Below are 24,895 nucleotides of genomic sequence, written 5' to 3'. Positions count from 1 at the left end.
TCCCTGCTAATCCAAGTCATCCGTCTTTCAAAATCTTTTTGTCCCCACCAGAATTAAGAAAGTAGAGATTGAATTCCGAAATTAAACCATCAGGCAACTTGAAGCAAGACAATGTATAAATAGAAATAGTTTCTCCCACTGCCTTAAGCAATACATGTCTACCACCTGACGATAGAAGATTGCACTTCCACCCTTGGATTCTTTTTCGAACATTCTCTTTGATCATACTAAAAGAAGCCTTTTTCGATTTAGAGATTGTAGAAGGCAAACCAAGGTATCTATCCTGAGTCCCAATATGATTAATATTCATAGAGTTAGCCAATAGTGTACGAGTAGTGGAGGGAGTGTTGTGGCTAAAGAATACAACAGATTTATTAAGATTTACCCTCTGGCCACTGATACTTTCATAAGAATTCAATAAATGCAGGATGTTTAAACATGCTTCAAGATTAACCTTACAGAATAAGATGGAATCGTCAGCAAAGAGGAGGTGGTTGACCTTGGGACATCGCTTATGTATCTAAAGACCCTGAATTAGTCTGTTTTGTTCTGCCTTGTGTAGCAAGAAGGAGAGACTTTCTGCACACAAAAAAAAAAGATAGGGAGATAAAGGATCTCCTTGTTGAATACCACTATTTGGTTTGAAGAATCCATAGGGGTGTCTTTCCACAATGACAGAATAAGAAACAGTTGTCACTAATTTTCGAATCCACATGATCCACCGGGAATAAAAAACAAAACTTCTCCAATATAAACCAAAGAAAGTGTCATTCCACCCTATCGCATATGCCTTACTCATATCTAATTTTAGCGCCATTTCATTTTCGAGTCCCCTTTTTTTGTTCTTCAAGTAATACATACACTCATGAGCAATTAGGATATTATCAAAGATTAATCTGCCTTTAATAAAAGCACTATGTGTAGGGCTAATTAGTCACCAAAAAATATCCTGAAGTCTATGTACAAGTACTTTAAAGATAATTTTATAAAAGATTGAAGATAGACTTATTGGTCTTACCTGAATCATATCTTTAGCATTAGAAATCTTGGGAATAAGACAGATCTGAGTATAGTTAAAACCCTTTAAAATTCTATCCCCTAAAAGGAAGCTTTTAACTGCTCGAAACACATCACTACTAAATATGTTTCAGAAGCTTTAAAAATTTTTTACTGTCATACCATCATTTTCTGGTGCACTTTGATGATGAATGCTAAATGTTTTACATTTCATTTCTTCCATAATTACTGGTCTTTGAAGCCTACAATTTATATGAGTTGTAACCTTAAATTTAAAATTAGTAAACAGAATTATAGAAAGAGTAAATATCCAAATGTATCTTAAATAATTCAAATCAAATACCTTGTTTATCAACAAATTTTATTTTCTAAAAGATTTAAAAAATTACTCTCTTTAAACAGATTAGTTCTTTTGTTATTTTGAAGAACTGGTTTATTTTATAATAATATTTTTGAGACTTAATTATTTTATAATAGAATCTATATTAGGAATTTGTTTGTCCAATATACATATTTAAAATTTGATTGAACACATCTGGTGAAAAACAAGGTGTCTAATCTAAATTTTATTAGGGACCAATTTTAATGTTTACTCTCGTAGAAATTGAAGTATTGGATGACGTGTGCTGTGAAAAATATTTCTGGTGGTAACTTGGCCGCCAACTAATTGAAAATTTCTTAAAAGATTTGGTCAATTCCATTTAACCAAAGACAAATGTCTAAATTCCTTATATAATATCCTGAATTTAATCTAAGGACCCCCATACCATAAATACTCTATCAGAAGTCAAACACATGAGATTTGTGAAGACAGCCATTTATTCACTGAATTAGACTAAACTAAACTACAATCATGTGCAATTAAAGATGGTTTAACTAAAGCAACTTAAATAATGGACTAGTTCAATCCTAGTACATGATGATGCCAATTCTTTCAGCAACATCTCATAATTCAGAGTCTCTATCCTTTCTAGAGAGTACAATTATGAAAAGCAGTAAGCAATTAAATAATGTAACAGTTCAATCCCAGAAGAATGGAAGTACATCATACACATTCTTTCTGCTACAACATCTGATGGTGTTCATGATTCTGATCAAACACTCACATGGCCGCCGGAGCAGGAGGTAGAAGAACAGATTCAGGAAATGAAGCAGAACCATTGTTGGAAGCACCCTTTATGTTGAGTATAGAAGTAACCAAATTGTAAATCTGAACATTCTCAAAAGATGGTATTAACCTTCCTCTCTCAAACTGAGGACCATGAGCAATGAAAATAGTCCTCATTGACAGGAAGGCATTGTCATAGCCATGCGCCCCGGCGCACTCCTTGGCACTGCTCCTCTTCATCTCGATCGTAAAACCTTCCTCAAGCAACCCAATTATCGGTGGAATCCGGTCGCTTGCCGCATAATGCAACCTCTTAGGCAAGTCCCCTTTCAAGTATACCTTGAGAAACTCACCATTCTCAACCTTCCCAGAACTCAACCCTTCGTTCATTTTGGCAACAACCCCTGCCGGATCAACCCCTTCCGGCGGCTTAATCGCGAGCAAAGGCGTCAGAGAATGCACCCAATCGGCCGGAATCTCAACCCAGGGACTCAAATCCGCCAAAGCTACAATCTTTTTATCACATGTTCCAACCATGCCATGATCACCAACCAAAACAAGACTAACATCATCAAAAACCCCTCTTTTCTCCAACCCCTTCACCAACCTCCCCAAAACCCTATCAATATTCTCAACAGCCCTAGTAATTCTAGGATCATCAGGACCAACCTGGTGACCCTGATGATCAGGATCCTCAAAATACAATGTAATAAACGAAGGAATCTCATCAATTGGTAAATCAAAATACCCTAATACCGTATCAACCCTATCATCAAAAGGAACAGATTCATTATAGTGCGCACAAAAATTCACAGGACAATTCCACCGACCTTTAACAACTTCAGAACCTGGCCAGAAATATGTGGCAGCTTTCAAACCGTTGGAGACGACGGTTTCCCATAACGGATGACCTAACCACCATTTAGGTTCGTGGCTTGTCATGGTGAATTTCTCGTTGGTGATTGGATCGTAGAAGTAGTTGTTGATGATGCCATGGTAGGGAGGGTAGAGGCCGGTGACGATGGAGTAGTGGTTGGGGAAGGTGAGGGATGGGAACACCGGGACGAGGCCGGCGGAGGCGGAGGTGCCGTTGGAGATTAGGCGGCGGAGGGTAGGGAGGTTTGGGGACTTGAGGTGGTAACCGATTGGGTCTACTTGCATTGTTTGTTACAGTGTGGACGCAGTTGCTGTTACCCTTACGTGAGCTGGTTCAGCTGAAGAGTTCAACTGGTTGGTTTTGTTTCTGAGATTTAGAGTGAGTTTGCTAAGTCAACGGTCCTCCTTTATCCAACAGGGGCCTAAAAATTAGTGACTAGTGAGCGAGTGGGAAGGTGGTCGAGAGATCTCACTTCGAGTTGGTTATTTTTTATCTTCTCAGACCAACACAAATTAGTTATTTTTTATCTTCTCTAATAAATAAATACTTACCACAAAAATTCCGGCCCAGACCTGTCCAAAGTTAATCTAAGCTTTTTTACCAAGGGAAAGGGGTTTAAACCCAAAAAAAAAAAATAATAGGGCAGAGGAAAATTGAGGGTTTTAGCTTTACACACCCTTTCTTTTTCACATTCTTAGCTCCGAAATGAATTCTCTGCGGCGAGCGTTGCGATTGTTCGCTGCGCCCGCGGATTCAACGGCTCTGATCCTTCGATCATACTCCTCCTCCTCCACTACTCGCCGGCGATCCAAATCCATCCCTCCGACGCCTACTGACACCGCTGAGATTCCAAGGCCGAAGGAGATCCCGTTCCAGCCGAAGGTAGCGAATGCCGTGAACCTAATCGGTCAGGTTCGGATGCCGGTTCAGTTCCAAACCTTTCCCGACGGCAGAACCTATGCCGCCACCGTTATCACTCGCCAAGAGTCACACTCTTCTCCTTTCCTTTGGTATGCTACGCACTTTTACTTTCTGTTTATTTGCAGAGAAATTAAATGAAGCTGTTTAACTACTCTAATCATACTTCACGTAAAGAAAGTGTTGTAGTTAGTTACAAAGTTAAGCTATGAATTAGTACAGTTACTGTTATGACAGTTACTAACAACTTTGCGTTTAGTAGCTTCGTATGACTGTTTAGCTCATTTTTAGGTATATCACCAGCTAGTAAATTGATCAATCATATGATTTTTTTAATTACTTTGAATTAAATGGATTTTTTTCCCTTTTGATTCTTGATTCAAGGATTCCAGTTATATTTGAGGGTGATTTAGCTCATTCTGCGGCTTGCCATCTCAAGGAAGACGATTTCATATATGTAGCTGGTCAACTCACTGCTGATCCGCCGCGTTTAGGTGACAACCAAACTCAAAGTAATAGCAATATTCAGGTATGGTTTCATATGTAAATGAAATTAGTAGTTTAAGTGAAGCAAAATTCTGCTTCTTTATTTGTAGTTTCTCTTGTTAAGACCATGTTTCGACATTTCATGGTTAGTGGAATGATATGGAGAGCAATGAAATATATCTTCCATTTCAGTGTTTAGATATATATCACTTAATCGAATAAATAGAAGTTTTGATTTAATTATTTGAAGCTGCATTGCAATGATAGGGCATTGAAGTTATTTCCTTCAGGTCCATTTTATTTCTCATGAATTTGAGGTTAACAGAAATAAAAAAGAACATTGGAAGGAATTGATTATGTAGTCTGTACAGTACTGTTTGTTCCAGCACAATTTTGAAGTGTCCAACCAATGGCTTCCAATACCATTGTCCCCTCTTATTATAGTAAAGATAAAAAATTATTTAGCTACAGACATGACTAGCATGTTTCCTTTCGCTCGCTCTTATCCCCATCTTATAGGGTGGTTCCTTGTTGATTATTCAGTGGGAAAAGATGTAAGGTTTGGGATTCACATCTTTGCTTTAATCATTTAAGGTTGTTGTACAAAGCCTCAACTTTGTCCAAGGATATCCTCAACTGGAGAAAATATCTGCAACTTCAAAGCAAGAATGTACAGGTAGTTTGTTTGGTGTATGCTCTTCTCTATTTATTAGCATGTTGTTCTTAATATCTTAGAATGTGAAGATGAGGGAATGAGATTAGCAAATAAACAATGCTGTGTATGGCATGCATGATAGGGCGCAATGGTGTCATTTGATCCATGTAGCCGACCCCACCTAATGGGATAAGTCGTCGTTGTTGTATGGTATGCATGCATAGTAAGTTGCAGTTAATGGACACGAAGAAACCTTTTTTTTTTCCGCTAATCTGTGTTTTAGACTTTCAGTTCATTTCTCTTTCATGATAGTATCTTCCAATTTTCAATGTATATGTATACGGTAGATTTTTTTTAAGTAGTAAATAAGGTATTAATCTGCCAATGAGCTATAGCTCAAATGACATAGTCTCCCCATACTCACCTTAGAGGTCGAGGGTTCGAGTCTCACTCCTATATTTGGAAAAAAAAAGGTATTAATCTGTGACAGTTTTAGCTGCTGGTGGTATGACATGGATGCCATTGTTGTCCATTACATAATGCAAAGTTTCTCAATAACAATAAGTTTTATGCTGAACTTAAAGTCTAATACCGGTCCATATAAGACTAAATTCTTTAAACTGACAGTAGGAATTATGGGTTCTGAATATTGTGCATTATATATGTTATGCTGCTTTGGCTTTAACCACAATGCCCTTGAGAACTTTTTAGTGATATGTTGCTTCTATCATATTAGCAAGTGAGGAGCATGTCATAGACAACACTTGGAACGATCTCCTTTCTAACCCTTTTGAATGGTGGGATGTCCGATATCTAAAGGTTATTGAATTTCCTCTTTGACTCATCATCTTTGTTTTGCCCATCTAGTATCGGCAATAATGATGTTTCCTTCAAACTTATTTTCTAAATATTGCTGCAAATTAATGTAGGAGAATCCAAAGGGGGCAGCTTTTGAAAGAAAAACGGATGGGGAGTTACTCTTTATTAATAGTTCAACTCCCAAATGGCTGCAAGATAAACTGGATTCCATGTCAATTGATTTGAAACCTGAATTGAAGCACTCAACAAGTAAGTCTTGATGCGGTATATATATATATATATATAACTTTTATTTCATTGTAATTGCTAAGTGGTTCATTCAAAACATTCCAAAAGTTTTTCATTCTAATTTGCTTATAGATGATTTAAAGAAAGTTAGAGACTCTTCACTTGCTCCTTGGACTGATCTTTTGGATGACCCAAAGCAGTGGAATGATTACCGTGACAGCAAACGTGATGGGCAGGTAGTTATTGCTGTCTCATACCTTTTGGTTTTTCCCCTGCTGACTAATTTATTTGGAAGAACTTATAATTATGCTTACTTTGCAGGTGAATCCTAGGTTCCCTGACTTCAAACGCAAGGATGGAAACGGTGCCCTATGGCTTAACAACGCTCCAAAGTGGGTTTTATCTAGACTCGAAGAACTGAAATTTGATGTTCCAGCTGTAAAATCAAAACAAGCAAAGGACTCTAAAGGTATATTACATATGAAGACCTTCATACACATTATACGTAGAATTGTGATTCTTGTGCTTCTTGGGTTCTCCAACTTGAGATTCCTCCTCATTTCCATTTTGTTTGTTTTATAAACGTATGTTTGATTGAACCTGTGTCCTTGGTTTAGGTGATGAGCCCTGGAATGATTTGGTCAATAACCCTACTAAATGGTGGGATAACAGAATAGATAAGGTAAGTAGAGTCTACTTCCACAGGTTCTTTACCAGGCTTAACTAGATATTGTTGATCAAGTTTTTCTTTTTCTATTTTAATCATCAGAGGAATCCAAAAGCTCCTGACTTTAAGCACAAAGAAACTGGTGAAGTGCTCTGGCTTAATGATTCTCCTAGTTGGGTGTTATCAAAGTTGCCACCCGTGAAGCCAAAAGAAAGCGCAGAATTTGGTAGGAAGAAACTAGTTTCATGAGCTTGGAAACAGAAACAGAGGATGAAGATTCATTCAACCTAGTTGTATGTAATTAATTACGTTATGCTTTTTTAAAGTTCCTGTTATTCTGCTTCGCGTTGAATGGTAATTTTGATGAGGCAGATATATTTGTTGTTCTTATTATGTGCAAAAGCAATTTTCATCAGTTTTTTTTTTAGACTTCTTTCTATCCACTACTCTATGCGAATCATGCCTCAATTTATCATAGAAATTTTGACTGTGTAGAGTTCAGGATTTAAGGTAATTTCAATCATTTTTCATCAAGCAGATAATATTGCCTTGCAGTTTGCACTATAAAGAATACATTTTTGTTAAGTAAAAATTAAACCGATAAAAAGCCATGACCTGCTGTTTTCTAACATGTTTGATAAAATCATATTACGTGTTAATAAGTCAGATATAGATGTCTTAGGATTAATAACTTTTTTTTATTATGACTGATGATTTATGAAGGAATCATGCTTTTATATTTTTATTCTCACTTTGAAGATGGAATTAGCTAACACAGATGAAAGTTGTGAATTCAGAATTTGAAGGTCTTATCATACAACACATTGGGAACGAAGGACCAATGGAAATGTCTGTTTACAGTGTGCAGTTTACATAATTCGTGATAGTTAGGAGATCACAGAAGTGATCAAACATACTTCAAACGAAACCAATGACTATATTTAAACGCTGTTGGATTAATTTTGTAAATATAACAAAAAACAATAAGAGAAACCAGAGAATGTCTCTTGTTTACTTGCTAGTTGCTGTTACCTAGGGCTTGTGAAAAACTCTTCCAGCCAACAAAGCAGCTTCCATGACAACATGAATAACTTCAATAACATCATCAACTTGGCATGTGTTTCCTTTGAATGTTGGCGCATTTGTGTCCTTAAACTTGTTCATGCAGTCTATGAATGTTTGACTGCACTCTTGGCTTAGGTAGTCATCTGCATAGCATCACCATTGATCACAAAAGGATTAATTTTGATACATTATAGTGTAAAATTAATTAATTTATTGAACAGCAGTACGTGCTTCACTTTTTATATAATTATTGCAAAAGAAAGCTTTTATTATATTCATACAGTCAAAATTGATTTTTAATATAAAAGAAATTTTGACACATTGTATAAAGGACCCTCTTAAGACAAAGAGAACCAATTCCACTAAATAACTAACAGGGATCTAATCAACAAGAAGTCAACAAATATTTTTAAACTGTACTTCATACTAATTAATTGTCATTAATTAGTGATAATTTAGATTTTATTTTTTAAAAAATACAAAATTAATAATTATTAACTACAATTATTTAAAATTAGCTAGTTAGAAGTTATTTACCTATACTTTACCAAACAAAACCGGAGACAAACAATTAATGGCTTTTTAGTTTTCTCATGAAAGTAAATAGATAAACAAATAACATGTCCTGTAATGCATATTATTTGAGTGAAGTTAAAGAAACAGAATAGGGGTCATAATCAACCCAATAACTTCGGTAGGGAGGTTTTCTACAATCTTCAAAATGAAGTAATTAGAGGGTGCATTAGTTTCTGTTTTATCATGACAAATAGAAGACAAGAAGATCCATTAATATATAATGGCCGAAAGCAATTAAGTAAAGAACATCAATCAGCCAACTACCATCTCTATTTCTTTTTTTCAATTCAAGAATAAACCAAAATGGATTCCATTCAAATTTCTGTTTTAACTTCGGTTTGTACTTAATTAATTAATTAAAACACCACCGACACCGCAAATACATATTTGCTTTTGCTTCTTAATAACCACATATATCTCCATTAATTATTACCACCTCCAACCTATTAATATTTTAAAAAATAAAGGATCAAGTTCAAGTATACTTTAAATAAACCTATTGGTTTGCAATTGCAGCGTTGAGTGACACTAGTTCTATTTCTTGCTATAATTTTGCACAATCATATTGATACAGCCTCTTTGAATCCATTGCTATTTCCAATAAAAGGTTCCTATAAATTTGCAAATTACAAATTCACAATCTAATAAATTTGTCAATTTCTTTTAATAAACCTAAAAAATGAAATAACCAATTAATTTGGGTATGGTGAATACAATGGATGATTTGCCCTTACTGAAATTTCAAACATTTAACTTGAACTTATCATTTTTCCAACCGACTCATCTTAAAGGCCTCCTTGGATACTTAAAAGTGACTTAACCACTTCAAGCACTAATCACTTTTAACATCCAATTAGCTGGGCAATCACTCAAATAGCTTTACTCAATGTTTTCTCTTAAAATTTGATTTCAGAGCAAGAAAAATAGAAAAGCGTAAGGTGCGTTTAATTTGTATTTTTTTTGTTTTTATTTTTAATATTTAATATTTTTATTTTTTAGATTTTATGAAAGAAAAAATAAAAATAGTAAAAACAATAAAATCTGTTTTTTATTTTTATTTTTAAGTTTAATTTTTTTCTTTACAAAATTTGAAAAATAAAAAATACTAAAAAGTAAAAATAAAAATAACAATGAATATATAGTGGTTTTATTCTTTTTCTTTAATTTTGTTGTTTTGAATTTGGGATTTGATGACTCCCACATACAGTGTCAGATCCAAATCTAACATTGGAACTAGAAATTCAATTAAATTTAATAGAAAAACCAATCCATAGTGCAACTAATATGTGAATAGCAAACTCACTGTTTTTGAATTGAACACATTGATCATGCTTCATGCAACAAGCATCAAGTCCATCACAAGGTCTCTCCCCAGGGCATCCACTATATAATAGTCCACAGTACTTTCCATACCTCAACAATGGTGGCACTGCCATCAAATTTCAAATATCACATATAATATTCATATTCATTTAAGAAATTTTTTTTAGTGCTAGCAATTTTTAGTATTTTGATCATAATTTGACTAGTACAAATACTAAATTGTCTTTAAATAATAATATTTACTGAAAATATAAGTGCAAATTATATGTTTTTTGTGTGTAAATATTAGTCAATTTAGATGCAAATTATTGCTAAAAAAATACTAACAAAAAATGATAATATTTATTGACTATATAACATTACTCATTCATTTAATCTTTAATAACGTTCCAATCATTAAATAAATGAACAGAAATTATATAAAAGAAATTGAATTGGAAAAGTACCTGAACAAAAGCTTGACTCACATTGCCTACTACACTCTTTGCTCTACACATGAATGAAATAAAACAATACATAGGAGGTTAATTGGGAAAATATTGTTCTTCTTTAATGGTAATATAGTAAATTAATGTGTATTGGAAATGGACTTACATGAAAATTAATTAAGAAAACTTACCACAGAGACTGCGACTCCAGTGGTTTGAGCTCCAATGTTGAGGGCAGAAACGGGAATGTATAAGAAGTTAAGGGCAAAGGTGCAACCAAAGATTATACCATAACAATACCTGAGTGAAAGGGTAGCAACCATTTTTTGTATTAAGGAAAGAAAAAAAAAAAGAGAAGACAAAAAGTGTGAGAATTTGGTTGAAGATTGGATTTGCTTAAAGGCTCTGATTTATATAAAAGGAAAATATAGAAGGTACAGAGTGAGGGAGTGAGTGAATGAATGAAAAAGAGTCTGAAAGGGTTGGCAGAGATAAACACATAACTCAGAAAGGAAAAGAAAAAAAGTGTGTCTTTGGTTTGTTTTGTAGTGTCTCGTGACTGTATTATTGTCATTATTTTAAATTATCCCTCTTTTCTTGCGTTTTTCATGCCTTATTATGGCGTAATTAAATCGGTAATAATAAAAATAACATGAAACTATTTAAGGTTGTAAAACAATTAAACAAGAATAAATATGAAAAACTGTTTAAATGAGATATGAATAAAAATAAACATGAAACTATTTAACTCATTGTATTTTGCATTTTTTCTATAGGCGTTGACTATATTAACCAAAAATATAAAAATTAGCGTTTTAGACGATTAGAAGATAACACAAATGACAAAAATATAAAATTAGTGTTTTAGTATTTTATTTAATAATAAATTAAATATAAGATAAATAAATTATAAAAATTTTAATTTATCTTTCTTTTTTTTCTTAGATAAAATTTAGAAAGAAAAATATAATAATAAAAAATATAATTATAAAAAATTAATAAAAATAATAAAAAAATAAAAATAAATTGTATCTTTTTTTTAACAGAAATTGTATCTTTTATTAGTGTCTTTAGATTTTTTTATAAAAAATATAAAATATACAAAGTTAGTATTTTAGCATACAATATTTATATTTATATCTTATTTATCAAATATAACTTTATTTTAGTGTCTTATGCTTATAAACAAAGGTAACTAAAAATAACTAAGTGATAAATTTGCTAGGCGGGATTAATGGGATATTTTAATAATAAAATTCACTAGAATAAAAATTTGCATATTTTAAAATAATATGGAAGAAAACAAGTCCTTCTTCTGGTGGAAGTTTATGTTCACTCTCTATTCGTCTTCAGCTCGTGAACAATTTGGTTGGAACCTATTGTCCCTAGGAAGCAATTTGGCTATTAATTTAGCCTCGAACCAATTGTGTATTGTGCTTTTGTGTATTAACCTGTAATTATTCTATTATATTTTAAATTTTGTTTTATGTGTAGTTGTAAACTCCCAAAAAATAAAAAGAAGTAAATCCAAGCCTATTTATTTTATGGAATTATCTCAACTAAGTGCGTGCCATCCTTGCTAACGCAATAATTATAGGAACTGATTAATAAAAAATAAATTTGAGTGAGAAGACTACTAACATGTTTCCCTGCTGTGCATATATGTTAAGTGAGTAATTAGCTCTTCACATAATAATTAATAGTTTAGAATTACCCAATATTAATTTAAATAACTAAATAAAACTTTTGTTAAGAAATAATAAAAAATTAGTTTAAAATTAATTTATTTTATATTTTTTAATTATTACTTATCTTAATGTATATTCATTAAATACTGTTAGAATAATTGAATAACATTAAATACAATAAATATATCATTATGAATGTTACATAGATAAAATATAAATATTAAATTAAATGAAATAATTTTGAATTATTGTCTCCCGATCATTATCAAAAATGAATATATGTCATTAATTGAAATAATTTTTCAGAAGTATATAGAAACGTATAAGTAATCTCTGCTAATTATTGTTGAATGCTTAACAGTTGTTACACCTTGTTTGAGACAAACTACCTATAAAAGCATTTATGAATATATAAATAAAATAAGAAGTAACATGGGCACAGTAAAATCTTTGAATTAGTCCATTGAGAATCATGTGTCAATTCTTGAAGGCTGTTTGTTTATTGTTGGTAGTTGTCTGCAAATATCCGTCCAAATATTCCCACATGTGAATGGTAGAACAAAAATATATATTATTCTACTTTATCAAAAACATTTTTAAATTTTTACTATAGGCACTTTAATTTTGGAAATGTAAATAAAATTACGTCAAATTTTGTGCTTACAGAAAATTATGACAAATAAGGGCCATTAATTGTTTATATTTTGCAAGTGGGGATTCTAGTAAAAAGCCCCTTTAATAAGTTCTATTAAAAAAAAAAAAAGAAACCAATTTTTCACTTTCTTTACACAAGGGTTTGTTTACTTTTCATTTTTACCTTTTATTTCTATTTTTTAGTATCTTATGTTTTCAGATTTTTTAAAAAATAAAAAATAAAAATAAATAAATTTTATTCTTATTTTTATTTTTTTACAAATTATAATATAAAGAAAAAGTGAATGCATTAAATAGAATCTTATAGAATTTCTATTATATGATACTTATTTTTTGTCACTGATAGTTAATATCTATTATCCATTATCTATTTACATATATAATAGGAATATGGAAGGGATTTAGTGCAAAATTTTTTTGTCTTAAAATGATTTTTATTGTATACAACTTATAAATTTTTGTTCTCTATTTTTTAAGACTGAATCCAAAACTTGTTAATTAAAATATAAATTATTTATCATCTTGATTAATCTTAAATTTATTATTATTATAAATATTTAATTTATAAAAAATAGATTCATAAGGACGTTAATACCTGTTAATATACTGGTAGGTATAAATGTGATACAATGGAAAAGTAATTAAACATAAATAGATTAAGAGATACCATTTGGGTTTCTTATTTTTTATTTTTTGGACAGGATATCATTTGGGTTTGAACAAAAGGAACTGAGATAAAAATTGTAGGATAAGTCCATCTAAAAACAAAACAGGTAATTGGTCGAAAACTAAAAGTCCAATATGATCCCAAACCTTTTCCATTTATTTTCTTAAATCATAATTTGGGTTTAAGATTTGGAATTGGGCTTCCACCCCTTTTAATAATCATTTGAAAAAAATACCTAAATTCCTGCTACCAAAAAAATACCTTCTGACTGGAAAAAAAAAACAAACTAAATTGCTTATCAAAGAAACTAATTTGGATTAGTTGAGTGATTAACTCACTCGTCCGTTTAAGCAAGTGTTGATGGTTTGAATCCCACATTGTGCATACAACAATGCATTACCCACTTAGCAGAGGTTCTCGAAAATTAATTTCGTCAAACAAATTGGTTTTGCTATCATTTTGAATTAAAATATAAAATACACATTAAAAATAAATTAAATTATACATATATTTATACAAATATATAGTAACTAATTTTAGTATATACCTAATATTTTTATAAAATTTATTTGAGATTTATTTTTCAACACAAATATTAAAATTTTAATTAAAAGTAGCGAACAGACTAATTTATTCAATGAAAATAATCTTTAAAATATTATAAAAAATAAATATTTGTTAATGACTAAAATATGATATAAAATTCTTTATAACCAATTTCAGTATTTACTCTAATCATGTATACTATATGCTGTACATTTTCACACATGGTACATCTTTTAGTTTTTTATACCAACTAGAAAAAAGAAAGGGGATGAATGTGATGATAAGTTAAAAGTGCTGTACAATTACACTTTGACATGCATTAATATATATAAAGATGGTTGTTGTTAAATGTTAAGTTATATAGAATATTGACAAAATTAGAGGAGCTTCCAAGCCTTGCCACCATTCATGTTGAATTTCTTGAGCCTTCCAAAAAACATGACAAGAATAAGAATAATCTTTCCCTCATCACTCCATTTTCCCACAAATCCAAACCATTTGTCTTCACAGTTTGCTTCTGGATGCAATTGTCTTTTACAACTATACCCTGTACTAAACCCTACGTTCCCATATGCACTGCATCAATCCAATTCAATACAAATTAAATAATTTCACTACAAAAAGTTTATATTTAATTAGATGGAAACTCAGGTACAGTCGATTTCACGTAAATTTGATACCTGAGAGTCGTTAAATGATTTGACTGATTTAACTAAACTTTTATTTAAAAACTCTCGGATATCAACTTCACGTAAAATCGACTTCACATGAGTTTTCACCATTTAATTAAGGAAAATATCAGGGAACAATTACTTTTAGGAAAAAAAAAAGAAAATTGACTATTATTAACTCAAATACAAGATAAAAAAATATATAAAAAAATTAGTCATCTAATATTTTTATTAATTAATTAATTGGCTTCTCATATATTGACTATAAAATCGTATGTCATATAGCATGACTCGAAAAGAGTTATACAAAATTAATTGTTGCGAGGACTAAAATACAAAATTGATTATAATTCAGTTTGTTATTGATGTGGACGGGGCAAACAAGGTTTGTGGTCAGGTTGTTATGATTATAATTATTTAATAAAATGTCATCTCTTTGAGTCTTAGAATAATAAACTGTGTCAGGCAAATTCATGCACCATGACAATAATCCTAAATATAAAATTAGGTATTTTTTTTACTAAAAATAAAAGACTCAAATTCACAACTTTTCAATTAAGTATGGAGAGATTATGCTATTTGAGCTATTATTCGTTATCAAATTAGGCATTTCTTTCTTTATATATAAGAAAGATAGATAATTTATTTATATAGAAGAGAATTATGTCCTTTATCCTAAGATAAAGGAAAGAATAATGGTACAGTAAAGAGATGAAGAGTTTTTTTTATGAATGGTTGAATGATTATCACATGATATGTTTTATTTTATTTTTATTAATTTTTAAAATAAAATTAAACCCTTTTCTTTATTCTATGCATGGCAAAATTCTTTCATTTTAGAATTAGCTAAAAATAATATACTTCTTAGATATATGTTTACACGGACAATAATTAATTTATCAATTATGTTAGATAACAAAAAAAATCAGGCAATTCAATATCAGTTAATAATCTAAAAAAATTCATCAACTATTTTTTTTAAATGATTGTTTTTACTCATTTTTTTTTCTTCTTCTGAATACTTTAATTTCACCTAGCATTACAAACTAACCGTTTACATTATTGGTAGTTACTGTTAATCGCTGTCAATTATTATTGACAAATTTCTTTGACGACTACTTTCGACCATTTTAAATTCTAAACCCTAAACTTTAAATCCTAAATCTTTAATTTTAAGTTCTACCTTCTAAATGCTAAATCCGATCCTATTTTTTTTTATTGTGAATTGTTGATTTTTTTTGTTGGCTAAAAATTATTAGTTATCAATAGTTTTCTTTGATTAACATATAGTATTTTCAAAAGGATATTATTATGTAACCCCTTGGTTTATCTGATCAGAAACCCTAATATAATGCATGCAATGGTTGTTGATGGAATATAATTAATAGAAGTCTAACCTTATAACTTCAATAACAATGTTCAAAACATTAAAATTGAGAGGATCCTCCTTCAGGTTCTTCCTCTCTGTTATGCACACTAGTATGACGAAAATGACTAAATAGGAGAGCTGAGAGAATATCAAATTTTCCATTAATTTTCCTTTTCTCTTTCTTATTTCTGAATCCTTCTCATGATCTTTCAATGGAAGAAAAGAGGTGTATGGAGGAAGGTACCTGTGCACATGTTATCCAATAAATATAGACATTATTATTAGTCTTATATATTCAATTATAACCTATATGCATAAAAGAAAAATGGGTTAATTACGCCGTTAGTTTTCATAGTTTTACCAAATTTTTAATTAAATTTATATATTTTTTTAATTAGACTTGTATACTATTTTTATTTTATAATTAGGTCATTTTTATATCAAAAACATTAAAATTAAAAGAATATTTTATCGCAAATTAAAAGTATTTATAATTAAAAATTTAATTTAATCTTTGACCGCATAAATTTTGATAGAAATATTCTGTTAATTTTAATATTTTTAACATAAAAATGATCTAATTATAAAATTAAAAGTGGTATAAAATTTTAATTAAAAAAATATATATATAAACCTAATTAAAAATTTAATAAAACTATAAAGATTAAAAAAATAATTAAAAAAACTAAAAAAATAATAATAATACTCCAAATGGATTAATTAACAAATCAAATTTTTATATGCTAGTTATTATTTTATTCAATAATGCAATGATAAAGTTGCAGGTAACGCATTATTAATTATTTGTTGACTAAAAAGTTCAGGTATCACTTGAATAATAAGAATAATAAAAATAATAATACTGCACTTAGTATTAAGTTATTAGACTTTTTATTTTATTATTAATTATTTGAGCCACGTTGTCTACTTTATTTTATACCCCCACCCCACATTTTGACACAGATTGACTAGACAATGATATTTTATGGTAATAAAGTTGTGATTGAACTCTGAATATTTTTAGTCTAATTACCCTATTAACTTATTATTTACAAGAACACAATAATTGCAATATTAAAATATCAATTATTGGAATTAATAAATGTAAGCACAAAAGGGGAGGGAAGGTGTGCGATTATAACTCTATTAGTTAAATGAAAATAAGCATGGGATTGGATTATAAAAAAATCATATCATATACGTATAACCAAGTAAGTAACCAACTATATATGATTAAAAATGAAAATGATTAGTATCATGACAACAAGTATTATGGAACTTGGAAGAGTTCAAATAACTTAACCTAGGAACCCTATTTGTTAAGAAACATTGGATCGGACTAGAAAAAAAAAGTCATACCGTCATATACGTATAACCAACTATATATGATTAAAAATGGAAAATTATTAGGATCATGATTCATGACAACAAGTATCATGGGACTTGGCAGAGTTCAAGCAACTTAACCTAGGAACCTTTGCGTAAAAGGATATATTTATTATAAATTATAATCGCTGTCAAATTGGTGCAATAGTAATGGATTTTCAAATGTTATAGTAGAACATGAAATGTTTTGATTACAGTCAAGTCAGGTTGATGTTTTCACTTTTTTACTTTTTTAGAATTTCGTAAAAGAAGATAAGAATAATGAAAAGCAGGAATTTTGTTTTTTTACAAAATTTTATAATGAAAAATATTAACAATATAAAATTATAAAAAAAATACAAATAAATATATCTTTATTTTTTTCTAAAAGTTTAATTAGAAAACTAATTTTTTTAACTAATATTAACTAATTTTTTTAATCTTAAATTATAAACCTTCAATTTTTAAAATACCCTAAATCCTAATTCTAAACCCTCCAAAAAAATGAGAGTTAAAAAAACTCTTACAATAAAAAAATGGACTAATTAAAAATTAATTTCATATACTTAATCTTTTGTAAAAATATCATGTGACGTGAAATTTGAAATAATAAATATGTTATATAAAATATTATGTGCATGGAAAATATATTATGATTTGAGGAGATAGATAGAGAGATACTAACATCATGACCACAAATAAGACCAAGATAGCAGAAGATAGTATTGACAAATCCACAATTGTTTCTCCTGAGTGTCTTGAATTCACACTTTGGAACAACACACCAACAAACTTCTCATAAACATTCATTCCCACCAAACCTTGTGAATTCCAATCCATTGAACAAAACACCACAATTTGAACCACAATAAACCCAAAAACAGTGGCAACTAAGAAAATAGAATACTCCCTTGAGAGCAAGTGTTTGTAACCAACCTCCTCTGTCTTCTTCAAAAGGTACCTTGTCTCTTTCTTCTTATAGTTAAACTTTCCCAATAACCACACACAAAATCTCAAGCAACAAGGGTACAATGTGTTCCCAAGAAGCACTTGAGGAACAAGCATTAGAAGCATACCCGAATTCTTTCTAAAAACAACCATGTTTTCATTAGTTGGAACAAAACCACAACTTGCAAAAGTTGAAATCACGGTGAAAACAGAGAATGTGAACCTATTTAGACCCTTATTCTTCAGCACCATTTTAGCACTAGAAATAACTTCAATATAAAGGGACACACCCAAAACCCCTATGACATGGACAACTACAAGGTAACCTAGAATTACAAAACCCAAATGCTTCATGGACAAGTACCTCAAGTTCTCACTTGTGGCACCAAAAGAACTATGCAAAGTTTCATCATACGCACTAACAATAGCCTCACCATCACCATCATCATCAACGTCGTCGTTTTCGGGTTTAGAAGCATCAAGTTTAGATTTTGAGATCGACCCAAGTTCAATTTGGTCATCAACAATAATGGGTTGTGTTGTACTAAGCCTAGCATGAGAGGCAGCAATTTTATCTAACTCGGTTTTGAGCCTTGACCTAATAAAGTGTAACCCTACCATGGAAGTGAAAACCTCACCACCTACAAACATCAAAATGGTAATGGTGATTAGTTGGGGGTTGGAAAACACCTCCATCTCAACCGTGGACATGCTCGAAACCGTGGCGGATGAAACGGAGGTGAAGAACAAGTCAAGGTTCCTAGGGGTGAAGGAGGGTGATGATGTTCTAGGCTTAAAAATCTTGAGGAAACCAAAACCAATTGAAGAAAGGGAAACAAAGTAGATGATTTGAACCAAAAGAGGGTTGGTTTGTTGGAGGAGGAAGCGGCAAAGGCATGCCGCAAGGAAGAAGAGTGATTTGGTAGAAAGAGTGAGTTGGCCACATAAAACGCTACAAAGGTGTTGTAACTTCTTGCTAAACCAAGCAAACATCTTCATTTTTTTTTTTCTGGTCTTTTCTTTTTCTTATTATTGGCAGCTTCTTGGTGCAAAGAGATTATGGTATTTAAAGGCTTGTAAAAATAATATCTGAATTTTATTATTAATAAAATAATTTCTAAAAAATTTTAAAATTTGAAAAAAAATACCCAAACATAAAAATATGACGTTACATTTGAATGGAAAACTCTGATCTGGTAATCAGAAGAGCTTTAGTGATGGTGGCAGAGAACTCCAATAACATTTTTGGCGAGAAGGGAAGCTTATAATTGTGACGATGGCATTTCCACATCTCATCTATTTTTTAAAACCTGACTCAAAATCTGAACGTATCCATGAAAATTCTCCATCTGCTCCCTTCGTTCCTTCCACTTTGCAAGAACTCCAACAATCTCGGCAGCTAGGCAGAGAGCATAGAGGGCATCGCAACTTTCTTCTTTTCTCTCCTTTCTGTCCCTTATGAGGGCGCGACAATCCGGGGATGGATTTTTGGCAGCGACACCGGAGAAGATGGCGACGAGACAGGCAACGACACCCTCAGCAACAAGTCCAACCTTGTTGTAGTCGTCGAGGCTGAGATTGAGAAACAAAGAGAGAGTGTTCTCGAGGAGGAAATCATGATCATGGGACTCGACATAGGAGAGTAATGGTAGGACAATTTTTGAGTCAGTGAGACGGCGATAGAAGAGTGAGTCGTGCTTGGCGAGTCAAGTGAGTTGGTGGAGCGAATCAAGCTTGAAGGAAGTAGAGGAAGCGAAAGAAGTGAGGGAAGAGATTAGGGTTTTAGGTTGGGAGTGAAGAGGTGAGGGATTGAGAATTGGCGTTGGAGTGAGAGGGATAAAGTTGGTTATCGTCACAGCTGCAAGCTCCCTTCCTCGTTAGAAACGTCATCGGAGTTCTCTGCCACTATCACTGAAACTCTTTCGATTGCCAGATCAATGTTTTCTGTTCAATATGACGTCATACTTTTATGTTGGGGTATTTTTGTCAAAATTTATAAAAATTTTTTTCCTCCTAATTTTTTTTATCTCTCTTATATATCACTATCAATGACTAAACATTAATTATATGTTAATAGTCAAATTAGTCTCTGAAAGATGAAATATTCTTCAAATTTGTCCCTAAAAAATTTTATTAATTAAATTAGTTTTTCAAAGATTACAAATTAATCATATTTGTCCTTCAGTTATTTAATTAAAAATTTCTGTCAATAATTGATGATGCAAAAAATCGATAGCATATATAACACCCAACATATTTAATTAGAGCTTATTAAATATGTTTTGAAAATCTATCAATTTAGTCGTTAGATTATATTAGGAATGTGATTTATGTAATTAGGGAAAAGAATTTAATTAATAGACTTTCATAAACATATTTGGCCAATATTCAATTAGACATATCATGTATCATGTATATTATCAATTAACATTTTACAACATTGGTTGTTGACGAAAATTATTAATGGAGTGACTAAATGACAAATATAATTAATTTTTAATCTTTAATGGACCAATTTGATTGAGAAGGTCTTTTAAAAATATTTTATCTTTTAGGCTGCGTTTGATTCTGAAAATAGGACAAGACACTAAAAATAAGATCCGAAAGATAGAAATATAAAAGTTAATGTTCTTGTATTTTGTTTGATAATAAACTAGAATAAATTATGAAAGTTCAATTTATTCTCATTTTTTTTTCATTCAAAAATATCGTAAGAAAAAATATAATAATAAAAAATATAATTATAAAAAATTAATAAGAATAATAAAAGAAAAATAAAAATAAGTTTTGTCTTTATGTCTTTCCTATCATAATGGATATAAAATACACTAATTCAATATCTTTAGACACAATATTTCTATTCATATCTTATCTGCTAAACATAATTTTGTTTTTCTATGTATCTGTTTCTGTGTTCTGTGCCCGTAAACAAACCAACTTTAAAGACTAAATTGACTATTAATCATTATATTTATAGCCATATATAAAAATGTATCTTATAAAAATAGAATTGTTATATGAATGGCTAAAATTAAATCTATACTTAATTAATAGTATAAAAGTAATGCATTTATTATAGTCATTAAAATCATATGTAAATGCATTTATAATCATTATATTTGTAGCAATTATTTTTAATTTTCATTAAAAATATACCTAATAAATAAATTAAAATAGTTAATTTTTTTATCCAAATAAAATTAAAAGTATTTTTGATAAGTGAATCTATATTTAAAAAATTTATACAAATATAAAATATATTATAAATGCATTCACACATGAATTTAATGACTATAATAAATACATTACTTTTATATTCATACCATTAATTAAGTAAATTTAATCTTAGCCATGTAAATTAATAATTTAAGATTATAAATATATTCTCATATATAAAAATTCTATTTTCATAAGATACATTTCACACACACACACATATATTCTCATATATATATTTATTGTGATAATTAATAAATATTAAATAAAATAAATTTTATTTTTTTTTATCTATGTAACATTACCGTATATACTTATTTAATTGTTTGACATTTTCTTCTAGGTATGATAAGTAGTTGATGGAACTTGGAAGGTTGGAAGCTAGGAAGTTATTGTTATTTATCACTTGTAAAATTATCATGGTCGTCATTTTTAAATCCTTAATAAGTTTTTGGTTCTTGGATGTTCTTTTTTTGGCTTTCATACTATTTGTCTTCTAATGCTGGCCGCCTTAAAATAAATAATTTAAAATGGTTTATTTTGATTTATGCAATTGTGGGATCTAATGACTGTGTAAATAACGACTGAAAAAATTCGAAACGAAAAATAAGTGAGAAACATATATTAAAATTTTAATTTGAAGAAGATGAAAAAATTTCATTGAATACAATAATCACTGTACAATAATGTGAAAATAGAAAAATTTGAAAATTATTTATTGTGCATTGAGAATTATATAGAAAAGATTTTAAATTATAAATAGGAAACATTTCTTTAGTTTCATTTGTACAAAATCAGAAAAAGAAAGAAAGAAAAATTCACTAAGAGATGTAAGGATTAATTTACATGCCAAGAAAGGTTTTTTCTCTTTGAAAGAAATGTGAGAAATGTTCAAAAAAGATAAGATGTGATTTATATATTAGATATATTTTTTGAACAATATCTCTATTATTCTGAGATTAAATTAAATGTGTACTTACTAAAAAGCACTATATATAACTTTTTGTGTATAAAAATGCGGAATTACTTTTGAGGTTTTTTGTCTCATAGTTTTAATCAGTTTTTAGATTTTTTACGTTAAATATTGGTGTAAGTTATTATTTATGTAAAATTCTAAATTTTTAATCTTAAATTATAAATTATAAATTTTAAACTTTAAATTCTTTAATAATAAGAGTGCTTACAATAAAAAAAAGTTAGCTAATATATATATATATATATATATATATATATATGTGACCAAATAAAAATTCTAAAATTAACGAACAATTAATTAGAACCAATTAGAGAGTCCAATTTTCTTTTTTAGCTGTATAGGAGTAAAAGGCATTAGTTTAATTTCTTTAGCTTTTTGGCTATTCAAAACAAGAGTAGTGCCTGTATTTTTGTTTTTAACTATTGTTTGAGGTAGGTGAGATAGAAGTCAATTTTGATTGGCATAGTTATTAACCATAGTTTCTTAACTATATTACCAAGATGGAGGGCCGAGGGTGATGTAGTATAAAGAATTAAGTGAGTAATGCTAAGGGGCAGTAATTTTATTGAATTTTGGTCAGTATATAACCAGCAGAAAAAGATGAGTCATTGGATGAAATCTCACACCAATTTCATACTATATTAAATCATTATTGATGGCTACTAATCACAAAAGTTGATAACCCTTATCATTACTCAAGAGTGAATTTCATTCATAAAAATATGATTGAAAACCTATGATAAAATACTAGTAAATTAATCAAAATTAAACCATATTTTTTGTCAAGTTAATTAGTCGGTGGTTTGATGTGAATTTTTGACTGCATTATATGCTGCCAACAATAACGCTCCCAATTTTAGTATTAATTAACATTAAGTAATAATTAATTCATAGTGCATGCACTGACTGTGCCAATATTTTTTTATTTCTAAGTTATTCTCATTAATTAGTCACTTGATTTCCAGGGAGTATAAACATTTTTTTGATTCGTCATATTCGTATATAGGCACATTTGAATACGACATTTTTTTTATATTCATTTGATATGCGTATTTNATATATATATTATTTTTTGTGTTTTATAAAAATTTTAAATTTATGTGTCTATATATTTTGTATTATGTCATATCTATGTTAGTATCTATACATCATAGGTTGATTTAGTAAAAAACAAATATATTATCAATACTTAATAAGGTTCTTATGAGTTTTATGACGCTAATATTTAAAAAATTATAAGATCTTAGATTTGTTTTTATCATAAAAACTGTGATGGACAGAAAATTGAGTACAATAACATTTAAAAGGAGATGCTATGTTTAAAAATTCTTATGGTTTAATAAAGTATTGAATATGTGATAGGTTTAATTGAGGTTTTATTTTTTTATTTTTTTATCAAACTCCAATTACTCATTTTTTAATCAACAAATAAACTTAAATTTAATCAATTACTAAAGTCTCTCTATGTATCATATTCTTATTCCTATTGTCAACCAAATCATTTTGTCAAAAATATTTTTTACTCTACTTTATTAGATATATTACTTTGAGTAGTAGCCTACCTACTTTTACATGTGCATTATTTAATAGTTTATACTTTAGTTTCCTGGCCTTTAAATTCACATCTCTATATCACTCTTTTAAATTCTCTATCACTATATATAAAGGTAATATAATTCTATAGTACTGTATTGAATTGAAGGTATAGTGTCTACCTTTCTTGGTCCATCTGTAATAATTTTTACAAATTAAAAATTTTTAATTTAATAATATTTCCATTTTTATTTATTTTAACCATTTCAAAATAAATGTCGTTTTTACTTTTCTTTTTTAGTTTATTAAAATTAACGAATTTAAATAAATACTTTGTCCAAATATATTAATTTTTAAATAAATCTAAAAAATAAAAGCGACATTTATTTTAAGATTAAGGAAATGTATATTTAATACTTTTTGACAGCTATTGTAAATTTGAAAACATAAAATAAAATTAATTAATATTTGAGATCAAATTAGTGAAGAGGTATTATTAAAGTGAAAATTAGTTTTAATTAAAAAATTATACAAGTGGTCCAATTATTAGACACTATACCTTCTATCGAATTGACATCAAATTTAATGTCCTCGTGTCATGTCTGCACCAAACTGTACCCTATCATATTTTGACAATTGGGCCATGGCTTATGGTTTCAACTTGTCAACAAACCTTACAAAATGTCAGTAAGAACTATCAATAAACTAAAATTTTAGCATAATACCTCCTCTAAATTTGAAAACTCATTGATTTTTGTTAAATTAAAAAAAAAAGATGTTTCAGGCAGTCTCCCCGTTATAAATAAGGATTATTACCTCACAATGATTGTTTCAAACACCAATTCTAATATTTTATAACAAAGAATTCATTAACACATTACCATTTCCTTTCATCGATCATAATTCTCTCTCTGTCCAAACTCTAACAAAGACCATCAAAAAAGCCTTTCCAATACTTTTTTTATCAATTAATAATTATAGTATTAGAGATATAATTATGAATTTAATTTTAATGTATTATTAGCGAAAAATAATTTTATATATGTATTTAATTATATTATATTTATGTTAGTAAAAAAACAATTTTTTTTATAA

The 24,895-nt window shown here is 29.5% G+C and overlaps 4 protein-coding genes across 5 annotated transcripts; 1 reads left to right on the top strand and 3 right to left on the bottom strand.

The window, feature by feature from the left end:
- Positions 1–1,813: 1,813 nt before the first annotated feature.
- LOC107490102 (uncharacterized) lies at positions 1,814–3,286 on the bottom strand. Its single transcript, XM_016110870.3, has one exon. It carries the CDS (start codon positions 3,284–3,286, stop codon positions 2,120–2,122), a length of 1,167 nt encoding a protein of 388 aa, XP_015966356.1. The 3' UTR covers positions 1,814–2,119.
- LOC107490136 (protein OSB3, chloroplastic/mitochondrial) lies at positions 3,277–7,704 on the top strand. 2 transcript variants are annotated; one of them, XM_016110904.3, is made up of 10 exons: positions 3,277–4,012; positions 4,305–4,449; positions 5,001–5,082; positions 5,798–5,880; positions 5,991–6,129; positions 6,241–6,344; positions 6,430–6,577; positions 6,726–6,790; positions 6,878–7,068; positions 7,573–7,704. In XM_016110904.3, exons 1-9 carry the CDS (start codon positions 3,708–3,710, stop codon positions 7,022–7,024), a joined length of 1,218 nt encoding a protein of 405 aa, XP_015966390.1. In that variant the 5' UTR covers positions 3,277–3,707; the 3' UTR covers positions 7,025–7,068; positions 7,573–7,704. The 2 variants fall into 2 exon arrangements, with proteins under 2 accessions (XP_015966390.1, XP_015966389.1); XM_016110903.3 differs by lacking the exon at positions 7,573–7,704 and having other exon boundaries at positions 6,878–7,202.
- LOC107490137 (phospholipase A2-alpha) lies at positions 7,541–10,645 on the bottom strand. The gene is made up of 4 exons (XM_016110905.3): positions 10,359–10,645; positions 10,186–10,228; positions 9,720–9,845; positions 7,541–7,983 (listed from the first exon to the last, which is right to left on the bottom strand). Exons 1-4 carry the CDS (start codon positions 10,488–10,490, stop codon positions 7,808–7,810), a joined length of 477 nt encoding a protein of 158 aa, XP_015966391.1. The 5' UTR covers positions 10,491–10,645; the 3' UTR covers positions 7,541–7,807.
- A 3,396-nt stretch (positions 10,646–14,041) lies between these two features.
- On the bottom strand, positions 14,042–19,088 carry LOC107490114 (cation transporter HKT1;3-like). The gene is made up of 3 exons (XM_016110880.3): positions 17,813–19,088; positions 15,791–16,006; positions 14,042–14,298 (listed from the first exon to the last, which is right to left on the bottom strand). Exons 1-3 carry the CDS (start codon positions 19,072–19,074, stop codon positions 14,100–14,102), a joined length of 1,677 nt encoding a protein of 558 aa, XP_015966366.3. The 5' UTR covers positions 19,075–19,088; the 3' UTR covers positions 14,042–14,099.
- Between the last annotated feature and the right edge of the window lie 5,807 nt (positions 19,089–24,895).

Source organism: Arachis duranensis, chromosome 5 (genome assembly GCF_000817695.3).
Source record: "Arachis duranensis cultivar V14167 chromosome 5, aradu.V14167.gnm2.J7QH, whole genome shotgun sequence".
NCBI classification, from domain to species: Eukaryota; Viridiplantae; Streptophyta; class Magnoliopsida; order Fabales; family Fabaceae; genus Arachis; species Arachis duranensis.
This window is presented reverse-complemented; position numbering and strand designations above follow the sequence as displayed.